Source organism: Cyclopterus lumpus, chromosome 12 (genome assembly GCF_009769545.1).
Source record: "Cyclopterus lumpus isolate fCycLum1 chromosome 12, fCycLum1.pri, whole genome shotgun sequence".
Taxonomy (NCBI): Eukaryota; Metazoa; Chordata; class Actinopteri; order Perciformes; family Cyclopteridae; genus Cyclopterus; species Cyclopterus lumpus.
This window is the reverse complement of record NC_046977.1, coordinates 8,901,913-8,921,914: the sequence shown is the minus strand read 5'-3', so window position 1 is coordinate 8,921,914 and position 20,002 is coordinate 8,901,913. Positions and strand designations below refer to the sequence as shown.

Below are 20,002 nucleotides of genomic sequence, written 5' to 3'. Positions count from 1 at the left end.
GCTTTAACATGAGATACATGTATGTTTTAGGAAGTATGAAAGCAACAACCCCATAGGAAGAGTGAAGAGATCGGAAACTATGTGTGATAAGGGTAGTGAGCAACTAAGGGAAAGGGAAACACTGTGATCCAGTCATGAGCTCTTTGACTCATTACAGTGGCATTTAAAATCCAAATAAGGCATTGTTTATAGCACTGATGGTCATGTCTAAGAATAATGTCATACCTCATTTTAGGAGAACAATTATTTGAATAGTTTCTGGGTGAAGTTGGGGATCTCCACGGATATAGCAAGTCCAGATCTTTGTTGCGATTCCTGAGCTGTGACATTGTAACAGTTGCCATTTCAACAGAAACACCGTCTGTCTGCCTTTTCCAATAAAGCCATTCAGATTTGAATCGAATGGGTTTCAGGCTTAGTTATTGCCTCTTTTTAGGGCTTGCTGAATAATGATAACTTGAAATATAATTTGCAGTTTAATAGGACTAACTAAAGACAAGACATAAATGAACGAATTTTGGGGACAACAATAAAGTTTTTATTCAAATCCTTTATTTGGAGGGAAAAGCATCATCATTGGGGTTAATCTTTCACATGTAACTGTCATATCCACAATGTAAAATGATGGCTTAAATTTGTGCGTCAAGATATTTATTTGCACAGCGACACTAAACTAAATGTATGATGCAACATCATTTAATAAAAAGGTTCTCTTCATTTTTTATGATTTGTGGATTTAACACTTAAAATTGCTTCTCACAAGGAAAATGCTTTTAACTAGCATAATAAACTGTATTTTACACCGGATTTATCTACACCTGTCAAACAGTACACACTGTGACTTCCTGTGAACGTCACTGAAACAGACCGAGTCTGTGATAAGATAACAGATGTAGGTTCTTTTTTAAGCAAACATCTGCTCCTTTCCCAAACATAAATGTTAGTACTGCTGCATGTGCACGTGACACTAATTCTCAATAACTTGACAGCAGTTTTAAATAAGAACAGTAAAAGAAATACCAAAGTATTTGCCAAATATTGGCATTTTCAATACCGCTTATCCTCATTAGGGTCGCGGGGGCACTGGAGCCTATCCCAGCTGACATAGGGCGAAGGCAGGGGACACCCTGGACAGGCCGCCAGTCCATCGAGGGCACATGTAGGGACATACAACCATTCACTCTCACATTCACACCTATGGGCAATTTAGAGATCAATTAACCTGCAGCATGTCTTTGGACTGTGGGAGGAAGCCGGAGAGCCCGGAGAGAACCCACGCTGCCACGGGGAGAACATGCAAACTCCACACAGAAGGACCGCTCCGACCGGGAATTGAACCCGCGGCCCTCTTGCTGTGAGGCGACAGTGCTAGCCACTACACCACCGTGCAGCCCTCAAATATTGGCATACACATTCTAATTCATATTATTATAATATTACTTTTTAAAACTCACACCAGGTAAGTATCTTATAGGTAAGTATTTAATAACGAACATACTTAATTTTTTTAATTAATTCATACAAGTACACACTTTCTCAACAACTGGTGGAGACTGAACATGACTTGTCGAACCAAACATGTGATCAGCTGAAATCACTTCACTCCAAATGATTCACATTTCCAAAGTTTGGCAATTTCCTCGTTCCTCGTATTTCTTTGTCTTCGTCAGATGTTTTTATTGTTGGTAGCAGTGAAAATGACAGGCGGGGGCTCTATGTTGAGCTCTTGTCGGAGGTCTTCGATGCTTTGTGCCCATCGTCTCTCGTAGAAGATGCTGAGGACACAGCGAGATCGATGACCATTCTGCAGAGCCCAAGGACCCAAGGATGTGAACAGCGACTGTAAGCGGCTTGAAGAAGGTGAAACAAGAGGAAAGGTTCAGCATGATGGAACAATGACGAAATCAATTCATATCTGATCAACCAAAAGCACAAGGAAGTTCAGTTATTGAATGAGGAAGAATTCATGATTTACAGGTAAAGGAGACATTGTTCTTAATAACAATAACAATGATTTACAATACAGTGGTTCCTCTTATCCCTTTGTGGTACTTCAGACTCGAGATGGACAAAAACCTCATGAATGTTTACTCTACCTACATTTATTTTATTATCTATGTACAATTTAAAAGACCCCAAAGGAAAGCTGAAATGATATACTGACTAATCAATAAGTCAAAGAAAATCTATTGGCAACTATGTTCTTTTTAATTTATTGTTTAAAGACTTGCAGACTGTACCTCCGCTCCATACCGCTACAGAGCTTACTAAAATGTCCCGTGTCCACCAGGACCATACTGCAGTTCAAACTCTAGTCAAAACACTGGTATTGTACCTTGCATTCAGCCGAAGGGGCCCCAACACAGCTCCAAGAGCACACATGGGAAGGCCCGTCTGAGCAGCTTCGAACCATTTCACCGCCACTTCCCCTGAAAGCGGCAAGAAGGGGCAGATTTGCAACAGACTTATCCAGATGAAAGGAGAGGGAAAAGCTGGAAGTAATATTTGGCATCGTCAGGAAAAAAGAAAGCTCACAATATGAAAGGGTTTAAAAAGCAGGAAGTGAAAAAGATACAATCATTACGTTTTGGTGAGAATGTTATTGTTTTGTGAGCAGTCCAACATGTAGTTCCAGGTGCACCCTTCAATTGGCTTCGTCTGTCATGCATACAATAATTATTTTACTTTGGTGTCCCATTAAACTGCTCGGCTCTAAAGCTCCTTTATAAACGAATGATGGAAAAAGGATGGGAGGTACCAGATATGTGCAGGATAATGATGGTCTGAAATGTCATGACTTAATGTCTTGGGTAGCCTTTTCAGTTTCAAATCGTGAAGCCTGACTCACCCAGCATGTTGGTGGGCATTCCCAGTAAGGTATGCAGGAATATCATGGACCTCTCTGTATCTCTGCATGACGTACGCTAGCTCCTCATCGTCCACAAAACCTCACGTCTGCCCTTGAGTCGGGGGGTCACGATCTGACAGAACAGGAAAGTGAAGGCGTGAGTGAAGGCGAAAGAGAAACTTAAAAGAGGGAATTCTGAGGAAATGTAATCAGTCTGAACACGAACACTCACATTCTCCTCTAGAAAACGAAGGTATTCTCTCCCCAAAGAGCCGTCAGGCAGAGAGGCCATCTCGTTCAGAATCAAGTGTAGACAGACGGATCCCTGGGCCTTTCTCTGCAATAACAAGTCATACATAATCAAATGTGATTCACTGCCAGAGAAAAGGCTGTATAAAAGTGCCTAAATCCGAGAGTTACTGTACGGTGTTACAGTGACTCACGTAAGGATTGTGTAGCCTTCGGGGTCGTTTCTCATCTTGTCCTGATATTTATTAACGCTAGGTGTCCTGTTGTCTCCCCCGAGCACTGCAACCATGTCTGTAGAGTTTCATGCAATTATAGTATTAAATGTACAATAGAGATGTGTTGCTGCTAAACCTACAATCTACAATTGATTCCTGTAGAATAATGTACAATTTGACTTAAAGATTTTACAATATGTTAGATTGATAATATGCTTAAAGTAAAGTGTGTAATATAGCTCAAATGTACTTGATTTCAGGGCCATTCCAGACATTTTCCACAGCAGATTTACTCATCACTGAGAGGAGGAGTCAGCCTGTGAAAACAGCTGTGTATTGTCTTCTGTGGCTTTGAGGGAGATTTTTTAAGTCTGACAGAATGTCTGGCTGAAACGATCAATTCTGATGTCATCAGGTTTATGTGTTAGGTTTATTTGTGTGTCGGGTTTATTTGTTTTAACGTTAAACAGAAAGCCTGCATTGGAAATTGTGGTTGTGGAGTTAGAATAACCTGGCTGTTTCCCAGACAGGAGGAGAAATGGGAGCACTTTTTGAGATTATCTGATAATCTGATAATGGTGAATAAAAGTCAGGTGTCGCCCTTTAATGACACCTGCAGTCTCTAAACTAAATGTCACATGACAGGTGTTAGTGCTCTCTTCCTCCCTGAAATGTTCAGGGTAACCTGGACGGACATATGGCCTTGCTTTGTATTTATTCTCAATTCTGTTTCCAAGGACATTTAAAGTGTGTATCAGTGGTCTCCTGAGAATAAAAGATTGAGAATGAGAAACTGTACTTAAACAATACATGAGAAAAGAAACCGTGGGTACAGTCCCTAACTGTCGGTTTCATTTTACTGAAACTTTATATAAGATGAGACCATTCAAGTCTTCATCTTTTAATTTACTCATAAAGGCAAACACAATACATTTTATTATTCTGTTAGAAATGCAATGCTAATGTAATCAATTTAACACAATTCATTCTCAAAGCTAACACGCTGTTTGCTGTGCTGGCTCCTCATTGTGGAACGAGCTCCCCATTGACATCAGGACAGCAGAAAGTCTCTACATGTTCCGTCGCAAACTAAAAACACATCTTTTTCGACTATAGCTTGAATAGGTAGCACTTAAATGCCGTAGTAGCACTTAAATGTCCCTTACCGATAGCACTTTAGTAGCACTTAAATGGCACTTACGGATAGTACTTTGTAGTTTAACTTTATTGAAGAAATTGTACTTGCTTGATTCTTGTTGTTCTGGGTTTGGACTCTTGGTTTAATGCACTTATTGTAAGTCGCTTTGGATAAAACCGTCAGCTAAATGACATGTAATGTAATGTAATGTAATGTAATCAATTTACAAACCAAATAACAGATAATTTATCCAGGTCTGAAAAAGAGCATCAATTTTGCTTGAGGGTTTGTGTAAAAATTGAAAGGCATTTTTAATAAAAGAAAAAAGAAGAAGACAGTTAGTCTCACCGTGTCTGTAGGGGTTTTGTAGTGCAGCCACACCTGACCCAACAGCCAGTAGGGCTTTCTGGAAGGGGGTGGTGTGGATATGTCCAGGATACAGCCCATCATAGCAGCTGTCTGTCAGCACACTGCTACTACTATGGACACACGCTGCTTGAGCAGCAATGTGGGACAGGGTTAGAAACACTTACACTACTGGGAAAAGACTAAGTTATAATACACTAGTTGATATGTGTCGACCTCATACAAAAATAACAACTTAGTTTACTGATGTTTGTCAAAGTAAAACCATTCGACATGATCTACAGGAGCCAGTAAGTGTACTAATGCAGGCTGTAGTATAAAGCACATCTCCTGGGACCAGGACTGGGGCAGATTGTGCTCATGCTTGATAGTGTATATTATTTGGAGAACATCTAACCTAAGTATGAGTGCATCTGTTAAGATGCAGTTCTTCTCAGTTAACATTAAGCTGTCTGTCCCTTCATGCTAAATGATGCTAACAGTTTAGTTTAGGGAGAATAAATAACATTTATATTTTTTTTAATAGTTCGAAGTCATTAGTGAGCTCACATTATGTTGTTGCCAAAATCATGAATTATTGACATAAACGACACCATTGCCCTTTAACTGACGATCGTTCACTACATTGAGTTTAGCGGAGGGTTGTGTAGCCTCGTCTCTGGTAAATGATGCCACTAGGCTCCGACATTCATGGATTTTCTGTATCAAAACAGTTAACGTACATCTAGATAGTAAGGCTCATTTGAAAAGTAGTGGTAGCTTTTCACTTCAACTGACGCGGAAACGTCTAGCTAGCTGTAGAAACTCATACCTTTGGATATCGAATATAGCCGATTTAATCGCTGGCCAGGTCGACCTAGCTGCCACATTTTGGACGCTGATGCGCATGCGTCATCTCATAACCGCACTAACTTTTAACTCCGGGGCAGCCCGGGCGAAGGGGCGGTGTTGGTCAGTTTGGCTGAATGCACTAATGCACAGAGTGACTTCGATCTGCCGCCCGCTGCCATGTATGAAAGTAAGCGCACATAGCAATGAAATGGTAAACACAGCTAAAGGGTGAGCTGTCCTTCTTCATGCGATAGCGGGCATATATTAATTTCGTTTTCTGTCTAACGACAGAGACGAAGAGGACGAGGTTAGCTAAACAAATCCGTGTTTCTGCTTTCCAGGTGAATGACTTCGCAGTTTGCCAATTGAGGAGATAATTTGCCGAACCTATAAACACCTCCTAAGTTAGCTAAGCTAGCTGCTTAAAGTTGTGTCCGTTAGCTAACGTAACTCATACAAACCAAGAAGTGAAGTGTAAGTCAACGTTTAGCTCAATCACCAAAAGAAATTAACGTCACACATAGTCAAAATGTTGGTCTGTACTATGAAGGGGTACCACCCACGAGAATTATGTAGCTACAACTAAATTCCACGGAGACTGCGTCACGTGGGTCGTGGGTGTAACTTTACTGAAATACTAAGCTTGGGCGGTTTGCGATTACGACGTAAACGGGCAGACTTTCTGAACTGGGTGAGTAGTTATTCGGCTGTTTTCTGCGCAGGGGTTTGCAGGTTCACAGTTCTGCACGAACATGGCGAACAGAGAGGCGAGTTTACAGGGAGCAGGCAGAGTAGAGGCTGTTCTTCAGGCTTCAAACAGCTGCGACTAGCTTTAAAAAGCCACGAAAGTACTGGCTGTGAAGACTGAAGAGACAGCTTGATAGGACTGGACTTTTAAGGCGTTGTTTTGATAGAGAGTGCAGCTACTGGTGTTATTTATTTCAGAAACTTTCAACAAGTGTAACTTAAAGTCCATATGCAGTTCAGTCTTTGTTTTGTTTGGTGAATGACTGCTGTCATACTTCAGTTTTTGTTTCAGCCAGTGTACAAATATTCAGGTCTTTTATTAGTCTTTTCAGGATGTTGGAGTGTATGCAAAGGAAACCAGCATGTTTTCTCCATCATTCTTGATTGTAGGGTTTCTACTTGGTTTGTATTTGCTATCAAGTTTTAGCTTTCTGTTCCATGTGGACATGTTTAAACGCATTTACAAGAGCAAAATACAAAACGTGTTTCAATAGATTTCAACATACGCATACTAGTCATCGTGTACTGGATGTGGTGATAAGATATGCATTCGGGGAATGCTGCAAATAAAACGCTGGTGGCTTTCCAATGATAAGCAGCATCAGGGTTTTTTTTGAAGTATGTTTCCTCTTTCCTCAAACAGCAGTCTTCTTGAGGTTGACATGATGTAATCTATAGAGTGGAAGAAGACAACTGTATGATTGCAAATCACTATTCTAGAAAATTCATTAAGATAACCCATATTGCTTTTACACACACCATGTCATTTTTATTTACTTGGTTGAAACGTGAATTGAAACATGTCTCTTTCTTGCCTTTTAGTTTATAGCAACATTATCTCTGTTTTGTCTTTGTTTATTCAAAGTCAACAGGCCATGTTGGCTCAATAGAAAATGATATGTGTGTGTCATTTGCGTAGCTATGTAGTTTTGATCCCAGAGCCACTCATAATTTCACTTCCTTACACAGACGTTTTGGGAGATTTCCTGTGTCTGGGAAAAGGCTTAAGTTTCACCAAAAAGAGGATTCAGATGTTTCCTTTAAAGCCACATGAGCACAGTTCAGTAAGCTTATATCCGCCTCAACTGTTTGAGCAGCTGTCTTTTTTACCAAGGCACATCATTTCCATAAATTTTCCTCAGAATAAATACTGTTTTTTGTAACTAGAAATATAGAAAATATGAACAGATAGCTTTGCACCCTTTTTACATTCTAGGAAAACTTCTTGTTGTATAATTTGGTACAAACATTTGTGGCATTTTGACTTGCACAGAATTTAAATTCAAGGGTGAATTAACTGTTAATTTAAAAAATGTGATTACTCAAGCAAAGTAATAGGGTTAGACAACAGTGCTCAAAGCTATTTGGCTTTGTAGAGTATAGTTCAAACCAGATAAACTACATATTATCATACAACCTTAAAGCTGTTGCAGAAATATTTCAACAGTTGTGTTTTCATGTCGTGGCACTGCAATCTGCTTACATTCTTTGAAAAGTTTCCTGAGACACATTCACTATATGTAGCACACTACTTGCATGCACACTCATAACATACCATTGTCTGCATCTGTGTGTATTACTTAACCCACTGTGACAGGCAAATAGCAGATTTCTTGTACTGAGGTACTTCTACCACAACCTTGTTACTTATTGTAGCAGACTGTGAGGGGAAATTATGGTCACAATAGCTTATTTAGTCTGACTTTGATATTGCCTTTTACTGCATCCAATGTAGAACATGTGTTCAGTTCCTGGCAGCAATAATTCCAGCTTAATCTGATGAACAATGCTTGCATTGTTTTTGAGTAGGAAGCTGATGAGAGATCTATTGTATTTAACCTTGATAAGGGGATACGGTTATGACATCACGCATCACTAGCCAAGATCTCTTCAACCTTTGCACAACGAGTGTGACACAGAGGCTGAGGCGACAATGTTCAGCCTTGCTGAATACTGGTTAGTGTAGTCCAGAGTGCAACAGACAACAGAGTAGATATTTGAACCAGGACCACTTTGACCCGTAAAGGTCAGTGTAACACTGTTTTATTACCATAAAAGACTTGATGCAACAGCTCCTCATAGCACTTAACAATACTAAAGCAACATATTTTTTTATTGGAAGGAAAACTTGCAAACACTTGACTTCTTTTGGTCTGTACAAAGATTTCACAACAACGCTTTGGTAGTTCAAAGATTTCACAACAATGTTTTAGTAGTTCAAAGATTTCACAACAATGTTTTAGTAGTTCAAAAGCAAAGAACATTCCAATCATAAACACAAGGGCTTTACATTGTTGCATTTACAATTCATGTAAAGCACAGATATCACACATGTTATTATTTGAACCAAACCCAACTTGTATCGATTGTGCATTATGTTGTTCTGCATATATAGTGGACAGAGTATATAGTAACTACTAAATGGCAGCACAGGCACAATTATTAACCTTGTGGTAACTCTGTGATAAAAGTCTTATCTTTTGAGCAGTAAATGGTGCACATGTTTCAAACCAAAAGTATTTTCAAAAATGTAGCAAGTAGCGTTCATGACTCATAGCTGGAATTCACTGACCTCTAGCAAGTTTGGAAGTATTAAAATGTCGATGGCGTAACGAGAGAGAGAAAACCTCAGTGACATATTGAATACATAGTGGTGCTGTGACAGCAGCTTTATGTGTTGGCATGCATCTCCTGAACTGTGTTAGGTGGGCTCTGTTTCATTTGTAAACTTCTTTGGGAAGTGTTCATAAGTTTACAGAATTTTTTTTTTTAAATTCAGTAAGTAATTCTGAACAATTAAGTGAAAATGTCTTCTGTTTCCCTGATATTGGGGACATCTCTCTTGGTGTCAGTGTTTTGTCTTTACTAAACCACGGCTCTACCATGTTTACATTCTAGACAACTCATCAAACAAATCTGTCGCCACTATGTTTTTGGAAAGATCTGTAGCTCAACAACTCAAACGAAATTGCACAGATCTCATGTCTGCTTCGTGGATAAGGAAAGCATTTTGGAAGGGCAAACCATTTGACCATGGTGCATTAATAAGGTTCACAGCGAAGACATCCTGTTGTTGAATTAGACTGGTTATGCTATAATTACCCTTTGGACAATTTTTAAACAAACACAAAAATGTTTTCCTCACATTATGTCTCAATGCATTTGAGTCGCAGACAATTTCCATTGCAGCCTCAACAGCTTTCTATATGTTTGAATAGTATGCAAAATCACGTGTTATTTGCATTTATTGCAAAATGACCATTCCATTATTACAACATGCAAACATCATTTGGCTTGCACATGATATGACGGGTTTCACAATGATGGTGCCTTATACTCTCATTGTACAAACCTGTAATTAAGGGCTTTCATGCTGCCCATATTGCACTTTCAGTACAACTATTGAATTTCCCATGTGCTGACACTTCCAGTATGTGTAACTCTGACCCCTAAGTAATTATGGGTAACTGTCAGTCATTATGTGTATGTCAACGAAAACACTGTTTAACTGTTAACATCTGCTATTTGTGGTATTCATTCACAGGATATAGCACCAGATTGATGGAGAAGAATGGCCCGAATCTCGTTGGACTGCCCCAACTCTTTACCAGGGATCCCCCTCAGTGTGCTGTCAGTGCCCATGGAGAATAAGTACAAATGTCAGCAGTGTCTCCAGGTCCTGAGGAAGCCTGTCCAGGCTCAGTGCGGCCACCGCTTCTGTGTACACTGCTTCAAGCAGCTCACCAGGTAGACTGGAAGTCCTCAGACCACCTACAGCCGTGTGAAATGCAAACCCCTTACCCCCTAATCCTTCCCTCTTACCGGACATGCTTCAGCACATCCTGTGTTGTTATCGCTGCTCGCCTCTGGGGATTGTTTGCACCCAAGATCTATTACTTTATTCAGACTCATCCCTCACATGACTGGACTCCCTTTACTGAAGTCAGTGAATCGCAAGGATCTGACCATGCTGACTCATTCTAAAGGTCTCCATTTCTTTTCTACTTCTTTCTCCTGTCACTGACTCGTGAAATGGGATTTTACAACAAATACATTGGTCAATCACCTTATGTCTAATGATACTTTGACAGTATCATTAGGCATAAGGTGACAATACAGGAAATGTAATAATTTAAACAAATATACATAAGACCATATATTAACATATATGTGATGTCTCATTTAGCTAATCTTCCAACATTCACACAACAGCAACATCCCTTTATTTTCACGTGACGTGATGTGAATGGTTTAAAAACCTGTGTCCTGTGACTTTCCTTACATGTGAAATGTTGAAAAACCACTTCTGCATCTACATGACAATGCATCATGTTATAAAGACATTCCTATGTACTTATTCATGTATCTTGCAAAAGCTTAAACTTTTTTTTTCTCATCAATTTCCCACACCTCGTGAAAGGTTGCAAGTTGCATTATTTGTATTGCGCTAAACTTCCTTCACCACTGTTGTATTTTTTTATTTTCATGAGTCAGCTAATTGAGCTGTGGGCCATACTGGTCAGCAGTTGTTGTTGTAATGAATCAGCAGGAAATTGTTGCTGGTTTCTAGAACCAACCAGTTATTTTTCTTCGCTAAAATCACAAACCTCTTTTCTTTGTCAGTTGTGGGCCAAAGCCTTGTGAAGCCTGCCGCCAAGAGGAGATATATGAGGAACCTTTTTCCATTCTCAATAGTAATGAGGTAAGTTATGAAGTGCAATCATTTGTCAGTCAACATTGTTTTATGAGACATCTTAGTAATTTGTATACTATTCATCACTCCCCCTCTGATTCAAACGATAAAGCTATGACTAGTCCAATGGGAGTTCCCTTCACCGCATCAGCACACAATTCAACCTCTTATGTCTATTGATATTATAATTATTTGCTGTATGATTTCCCCTCACTTTGTTCTGTGTTCGCCCATCAGGCATTTCCAGACAATGCAGCTGGTCGAGAAATAGCAAGTCTGCCTGCCAGGTGTTTGAACCAGGGCTGTGATTGGACAGGCTCAATAAAAGAGTATGAGGTAAAGTATTAAGTTCAGCTTTTATTGTGTCCCTGTGGGTGTCCTTACTGCGTTCTTCTTGAGTGTTGATTTGTTCCACCCAAACCTGTACTGTCGGTCTTCTTTTGAATATTTCTAAACCACAGGGAGTTTACCCTGACACCTACACTCTGCATTCTCGTGTCAGGGTCACATTTGTTCCCCTATAGCCTCGTGCTAGCATTTCAGCTAAAACTGTGGTTATATTGCACACTGCAGCAGCAGAGAAACAGGAAGTGAAACTTAACATGCAGCCTGGAAAGTCCCCATCATACCAGCTCCGATAACAACAATAACTCAGTGGGAAAGTACCAGGATATAAAAGGCTGTTTCAACTCCTGATAAAGAGTTATGTTAATCATTACATGACCATGAAACTAGAGTTAAGGCGGCACCAGTTCACAAGGGAACTACTTCACTTATACTCCCTGTTAATTAAAATTAAAAGGAACTCGTTCAGACAAGGAACCTTTTCTGTGATTATACAAACCACAGTCAGCAGGTCGACTGGTTTGTATAATCACAGAAAAGCCCCACCTGAATCACAAGTTGCCTTGTGTCCTTATGTTTGAGTGAGGGCCATCTCTTTTTAAATTTAGTTTAGACTAAATATGTGTGCGGTAAGTTAGATTGTTGAGTAAAGAGTTGACTTCCTGATGCTTATTCTGTGAAAAAGGATGTTTGTGGGTTTACACAACTGTACTGTTTAACCAATCTAGATCAGACTTTACACAGGAAATGTTGAAACGATGTGAGGGCGGGTAATATTAACAATGAGAGCACCAAGCTGGAGATTATTTTAGCATGATTTGCAAATGTTAGCTTGCTGACGCTGTAAAAAAAACAAACACATGATCCCTATTATTGTCCATGTGGTCAAAGTGTAACTGGATTTCAGTTTTTAAGAAATGATTACTATGCTGTGTAATACACCCACATGTTAGTGGGCCATTTGTGGGCTGCCGTCTTTTGTTTGCCTAGCTAACGGACCAAAAGTAGCTGGAAAAATAGCCTAAACGTGGTGTCAGAGTGGTGCGATTTGACTGGAAAGCCGTTTTAAAGATGATTCATATTCGCTTCTGTTATTCGGTTTGAGATTTTCCCAGTGTAGCATGTCTGAAAATTGAGGAGTCAAAGCGAAAAGCAGGCTAGCCTACCTGTTGTGTGCTCTGTGGCTACAGCTCTGTGGCTGTTGGTAGTCATTCTGAAAGAGAATCACTTCCTTGTCGTTTAATGTCACCTACATGTCCGCCCCTTTCATTTCCCGGCCTTTTTCAAAAATATTTTCAAGATGTTTTAGAAAAACAACTCTTCACTGCTTTATAATAGTTTTGTGTTTTAACAATGATATAGTACGAATAATTAAATTGTACATCTCAGAATATTTCTCCTAATTTAATTACAGGAAGAACATCATAATTACACCAAAAAACGACTCAATTATAGTGACTTTTAATCACTTTTGTAAGTAAGTGCACTGTGGTGATACCTTTCATACACTGGAGATGAATCAGATACATTGTATTGTTTTTCCACATTTCAGCTGTCAGTACATACTGTACCACACATGCAGGTGTGTCTGGTACTAAAATATTTGTTCAGAGCATTCATTTGAACAAAGATTTACGAGGGTGCGCCATCTTTATACAACACGAACTGACAAGCTTTTGTGGCATGCTTGATCAGCTGCCATGTGAATTACACCATACGCACGCAACGATGGTGTAACACCAACTGCCTTTCTTTGTTCATCACGATGAAATCACAATGAACACCAGACCCAATGCAGGCAGTGAGAACGTAGTAATAATATATCTGTCCCCTATCTTTAGGCTCAGCATGAAGACCGCTGTGAATTTGAAAGGATACAGTGCGAGGCCTGCGAAACCTCAATCCTTCGTACGGAGAAGGACCGACATAACGAGAGAGAATGTGAAAGCACGAACACTCAACTGTAAATACTGCAAAACGAGCTTTAACTTTAAAGAAATCAAGGTGAGAGATTGAAAATCATCGAGTGTAAAACAGTTGTTGTTTGTCCACATGGACACAAAATAATATGTTTCTTGCTCCTGCATGGTGTATTTCAGGCCCATGATGAGATCTGTTTAAAGTTTCCCTTACAATGCAAGGACTGTGGCAAGAAGAAGATCCCAAGAGAAAAGGTTAGAGCTGCGCCTCAACTTTCAGTATTAATTCCTATTTGGAGTGAAGTGGTTTTAAATAAATCTGCAATATAATGCTTGACGTTACTATAAACTATAAAGTGACAGGTAGCTTCTTTTTACTGTTCCTTAGCATTGAATAGTCACTGAATGGACTAATGCTACAGAGAGCATTCATAGCTTAAGCAAACACCTGCCCCAAAATACATGAAAACACAAACAACAGAAAGAACATTACAAGTTACAGTAAATACACCATGAAACTAGATGCATGTGAATTCCACAACAGTGAACGTCTTATTTTTAATGGACACAGACTTGAAATTCCCTTTATGACCTCTAGTTTCTGTCTGACATAATCCTGTACTTCACTTTTACTTTACTGTTTCATGTTGATGCACAGTTTGTAGTTGGTCCACTGACTCATAACCGGTTTTTTTTTTGTTTACCATTCTACCTTCAGTTCACTGACCACAGCAAATTATGTGCCAAGTCAAAGAGTGCCTGTCCATTCAGTGATGTGGGCTGTAAATATGTGGTATGTACTGTAATCTAATCAAATACAATGCCAAAGTTGATTTATTTCCTTTCATTTTTATTGAAGCAGGTTCACAAAAACATTGATGCAAATACTGGAGTGGCATGTTTTCAAGGTGTTTTAATGGAAGTTTGACATTTTGGGAAACATAAAGAAAGGAATCGGAGGCTAACTAACAGGTAGCATAGCTCTATCATCGGCCTCCAGTCTATCCATCCATCCATCCATTATCACCCGCTTATCCGGGGTCGGGTCGCGGTGGCAGCAGGTTCAGCAGGCCGACCCAGGCTTCCCTCTCACCCGCAGCACTTTCCAGCTCATTCTGGGGGATCCCGAGGCGTTCCAAGGCCAGCCGGGAGATATAATCCCTCCAGCGTGTCCTCGGTCTTCCCCGGGGCCTCCTACCAGTTGGACGTGCCCCGAAAACCTCTAATGGGAGGCGTCCAGGAGGCATCCTGACTAGATGCCCGAACCACCTCAGCTGACTCCTTTGGACACGAAGGAGCAGCGACTCGACTCCAAGCTCCTTACCCTATCTCTAAGGCTGAGCCCGGCCACCCTACGGAGGAAGCTCATTTCGGCCGCTTGTATCCGAGATCTCGTTCTTTCGGTCACGACCCAGAGTTTGTGACCATAGGTGAGGGTTGGAACGTAGACCGACCAGTAAATGGAGAGCTTTGCCTTCCGGCTCAGCTCCCTCTTCACTAAGACGGACCGGTACAGCGCCTGTTTTACTGCTGCAGCCGCACCGATCCGCCTGTCGATCTCCCGCTCCACCTTACCCTCACTCGTGAACAAGACCCCGAGATACTTGAACTCCTTCGCTTGGGGTAGGCAGTCTATGCTAAACTAAATGCCCTCTGATGTTCGCTTCATATGCAGTTGATGTAGCGAATCAGATGGGTTTAAAAACTGTTAAAACCATAATCAATATTAATAAAATATTTTTTTCCTGAACTTAAATGTGTATTGTTGTGTATAAGTTAATATGTTAAACAGTTCATGTTATAAATGTTAATATATAAAGTTAATATTTCAACACAGTTTTTCAGAAGATCCCTATGAAAAGTGTTTGTTCTTGTTATGCGTTTACCTTTTAAAACCAACAATTAGTTGAAATTTCATTATCACAATGATTTTTCTCTCAAATATTCATTAGCATTGGCACAAACAATATAAATGATTGAGAAATTATTCAAAATTGTCTATTTGACAATCTATAGTCTATTTCACAAGATATATTTAATTATAAGCATTTTTGTCATGGAAACAGATGGACAACATTGTAGTATCCTAAAAAGTAACATCATTTATGTCCAACAGTGTAAATTAAAAGTGTTTCAATGAGCTCTGTTGTGTTTCTCAGATAGAGAACGGGAAGCTCGGCGACCATGAGCACAGCAGCACCATGGAGCACTTGCGTCTGCTGCTGCCCATGGTGCTGTCCATGTCCCGGACGCATGCCGATGCTTCTGGTCAAGGGGAGTGGCAGGAGGACTCTGGTCTGGGTCTGTACAGGGCTCCTGAGGAGGGAGTCGCTATGGTCACCGGAGCTGCAGCCTCCATGCAGTCTGTGGATGTGGAAAAAAAGGTGAGTCCAATGGCTTTAATGCTCTTTGTTGATAGAATGCTAATGTTCATATGTTCTGAATGAGGATCTGAATGCATTTGTTGTTGTTGTTTTTTGACAGGTCAACGCTTTAGAAAACATTGTTTGTGTCTTGAACCGAGAGGTGGAACGCAACTCCGTTACGTTGGAGGCTTTCTCCCATCAGCATCGATTAGACCAGGAAAAGATTGAAAACCTCTCCAATAAGTGCGTCAGCTAGAGCGGACGGTCTCCATGAGAGACTTGCAGCTGTCTGAAACTGAACAGCTGTTAAGAGAACTCCAGTTCTGCACCTACGACGGGATATTTGTGTGGAAAGTCTCCGACTTCTCTCGCCGCAGACAGGATGCTGTGGCCGGTCGAACACCTGCAATGTTCTCACCAGGTGAGAAGAAGGACATGTTCAAGGGTCTTCTGTACACATGGTTTCAAATGAAAGGTTATTTTTTTAATTTGAGTGAGCTGAGATCATGTGGCTTGCATGATGTGTTGGCGTGTAGTCGAGGGGAATTTCACTTCACTCCACCCTTGTTGTGCTTGAGGGAGTGAACATGTCACTCCTATTTTTTTAAGCTCTTGATCACATTGTTGATTCTTCCTTTCTCTCCTCCCAGCGTTTTACTCCAGCAAATACGGCTACAAGATGTGTCTGAGGCTTTATTTGAACGGCGACGGGACGGGTCGGGGAACACACCTCTCGCTGTTCTTCGTCGTCATGAGGGGAAAGTGTGACGCTCTGCTCAAATGGCCGTTCAGCCAGAAGGTAGCAACACTTTAAAAACAGTCTTTCTACCCAGTTTAATCCACAAACACCACAACAAATAGCTGAACACATCTCCTCCTCTTTCCCCAGGTGACTCTCATGCTCTTGGATCAAAACAACAGGGAGCACATTATCGATGCGTTCCGCCCTGATGTCACCTCCACCTCCTTTCAGCGGCCAATCAGTGAGATGAACATAGCCAGCGGCTGCCCGCTCTTCTGTCCGCTGGCTAAACTGGCGGGCAAGAGCCCCTATCTGAGAGATGATACGATCTTCATCAAAGCTATTGTAGACCTCACAGGCTTGTAAGGTGTAGTCTGTGGAAGTTACACCAAAGCATAAATATATACATATATATCTATCTTATATTATGATAGTATTTATAATAATTAATTATGCATAATTTGACTATAATATTACTTTATATCTAAACTATACAATAAGAATGTCATCAAATGTCACATTATGAAGGATGCACAAGGTTGTGTTCAATCACATGGTGGATCTGTGATGATTATGGACATCCGTCTTTCATGATACATAAAATCAACTGACGGAGGCACTGCTGTGTCGTACCCGTGCTTTATGGAAGTTTAGCTATTTCTGTTCATGTCTTGTGAAGTTAAGACTTTGGCAGTGCTTAAAATTAGATAACAAGTTAGTATTTCAGTTTAAAGTTGTCAGCAGGAGTTACGGTGAAGTGCTTTGAGTTTTAGGAACATTAAAGTGGCAATCTTATGAATAGTTGCAATATTACAAACTGGGTGTCTGTAACGACATTATTGGGGGGGGGTTAATTCTGTATTACAGTTTTCTCCATTTTATACACACAAAAAATGTTGAAACACAATTCTGGAAAAATAGTAAGTTCGTATGGCATTTTTGGTAGCAGCCAAAACATCCTGACTGCTGAACTCTGAGCACAAAAGCCATTGTTTTCACTCATATAAATTATAAATCATCCAACACTGAAATCTTAAGGATTGCCACTTTAGGAGCTGCTGACTTAAATATCTGTCATGATAAAAGAGGCCTGCAATCATCTGTCATCTTAATGTGACCCTGTTGGCATTCAAATGAAAGCTCACAACGTATAACTAAATCATATAACAAATATTTGTATCAAATACTTTGTATATAGTATATACTATTTTATAATAATTAGACGACACCGTACTCCACGCTGCATTATGTGGTTCTTCACAACCGGGTCAAACACGGGTCAAATCCATCTCACAGGTGGACATTTCCAGTTCAACTTTTGCAGGAATTTTTTTGCAATTCTATGTAAATAGAAGCATTTAAATCCCAGTGAATATGACCTTAACATCTAATACTGCCCCTGTGTGAAGAGGCATGTCTTGTACTGCGAACAACCAAACAATATCATTTATCTTTATTATTTTAAGTACCCTGTGAATTCAGTTTTGGCACCTCACAGATGCCACTGATGCTCGGTAGATGGGCGCCATTGGTATTCGGGTCGGTTTTAATTAAATTCATAGCAGCTAAATATAGTTTTTCTTTTTTTTTTTAAATGTATACCTTTTAATATTTAGTGCAAATCACTGCTAGTGCTACTATTTACTAGAAATCATTAACAAATATTTGCCCTATATTATATGCACATTATAATCTTATTATACATGCTTCAATCATAATAATCTATGAATATATATTATGATAAAGCTCAAAAATGTAATTGTTTTTATTTCCACTTTATGCAAGTGCTTTACTATAGAATATGAATACATATATACATATATGAATGTGTGTGTATACGTATATATGCTTTATTAATGTTTTGAATGTTAAACACAACTCCTTTTTAAGGAACTACTTTGACGTGAATGATTATAATAAAGTACTATAGTGAATTAATTTGACATTTATTCCTGCTTTTGTTTCATTGTTTTTTATATGCATTTATTTATAAGTGTGATGCCATGTTCACTATTAGTTGGGACAATTTAAAATGCCATTATGGAGTAATACATATACACATGGAAAAGGTTTATCAACATAAAATTGTAATCAAAAATTTTAAATCTGTGGGGATTTGGACTGTTAAATACTGTTGGTTACATATTATAATATATTTATCTTGGTCTTAAAGGGAGTCTTATGTTATTTGTCATTGTTCATAGAATAACATAATCTGTATATTAATCAATAATGAAAGTAATTAGATAGAGCCCTACTAGAGAAAATACCATAACTTTTAAACTATAGAGCACCTAGCCTTTGATTTATCTTGTGAATATAGCCAGCATCATAACCTACATTAACAGATTAGATTAAAGTGTATAGTACTGATAAGCTCTTTGAACTATCATATATTTCTAGAAATCATTGATAAGTGAGCAGCGTCACAGATGGGGTTAGAATAAAATCATCCCAAGAACCAGATTATCCCTTTTATCTGATGATTTCCCCAAATAGTCACTTATGAATATTTCCCTTGTGGGCGTCGGAGGCATTTTCATGTTCTGTGAAACATTTCGATGCGTCTGCTCCAGAGTGATGAGACATGTCGGTAACAACCCACTTCAGGCATGGAAAATGTCACCTGTAAAAATAACAACCGCATAAATAAACTGTCAAACCCATAAACCACAATGTCACAAAAGGTCTTGGCAGGCTGTACAATAACCTAGTTAATTATATATTTTCTATGTTCCTGTTTTGCTGCTGTCACGACTGTGAACATGTGCAGTTGTGGAATACTACATTCTGTAGTAAACGGATTCAAAGCACTACTGATATCAATTGTCAATATCCTACCTCTGATTCACAGATTGTTTGAAAAATGTCTTTCGTTTGCATACGTTACAGCAACGATACAAATTAGTTTTATCTTCATGAGAAACTGAAAATCCAGTTTTGTATTTTGCATTTGCAGATCCAGAGGTAGAATGTAAGATTAAAACAGCGCCTCATCTTGGAATTGGTTTCATTCTCAGTTGTAAACGCCTTTCACACATAGACCTCCTGGACTGCATGACACATTACATTGAGTTCAAGTCAAACATCCACATGTTTGTCCAGTACTTGTTTTGTGACTAAAAACCTGCAAGACTATTGACGTTCTCAGCTTCAGCTGCACATTGTGTTAACAGCAATTAAGTGAAAATTAGCATCGTAGTCATAGGATATGCCGGAAAAAGTAATAAGAAGTTGTAGTATAGCATTTCATGAAAAAATAAAGTATATTATGTATAACAATGTTATTAGAAATCATTGTAAAGCACGCCATTTAAAAAGGCCATGAAGTCATGTTTTTTAAATTTAGTTTACAAAAAAAGTCATTAAAAAATCAGAGAATAATATGCCATATAAACATGTCATTATAAATAATTTTAGTACAGTATGCTATTAAAATGCCATAAAATGCAGAGTAGTATGTTATAAAACAAAAAAGTTAAGCTAGTATGTTGTACAAAAGTTGTTTAAAAAGTCCTGAATAAGTAGGTCAAACAGTTATAT

General features: G+C 39.3%; 2 protein-coding genes across 2 annotated transcripts; one reads left to right on the top strand and one right to left on the bottom strand.

The window, feature by feature from the left end:
* Window positions 1–1,481: 1,481 nt before the first annotated feature.
* Window positions 1,482–6,097, bottom strand: coq4 (coenzyme Q4 homolog (S. cerevisiae)). The gene is given in 10 exon segments (XM_034546702.1): window positions 1,482–1,850; window positions 2,336–2,429; window positions 2,849–2,885; window positions 2,887–2,981; window positions 3,077–3,149; window positions 3,151–3,162; window positions 3,164–3,185; window positions 3,292–3,388; window positions 4,799–4,945; window positions 5,628–6,097. Coding segments are annotated over 10 exon segments (819 nt in total). The 5' UTR covers window positions 5,686–6,097; the 3' UTR covers window positions 1,482–1,666.
* Window positions 6,098–6,197: 100 nt separating this feature from the next.
* Window positions 6,198–18,408, top strand: traf2b (Tnf receptor-associated factor 2b). Its single transcript, XM_034546701.1, is given in 13 exon segments — window positions 6,198–6,338; window positions 9,939–10,141; window positions 11,018–11,096; window positions 11,325–11,423; window positions 13,274–13,378; window positions 13,380–13,436; window positions 13,532–13,606; window positions 14,070–14,144; window positions 15,511–15,735; window positions 15,836–15,959; window positions 15,962–16,138; window positions 16,368–16,516; window positions 16,607–18,408. Coding segments are annotated over 12 exon segments (1,560 nt in total). The 5' UTR covers window positions 6,198–6,338; window positions 9,939–9,965; the 3' UTR covers window positions 16,826–18,408.
* The last annotated feature ends 1,594 nt before the right edge of the window (window positions 18,409–20,002 follow it).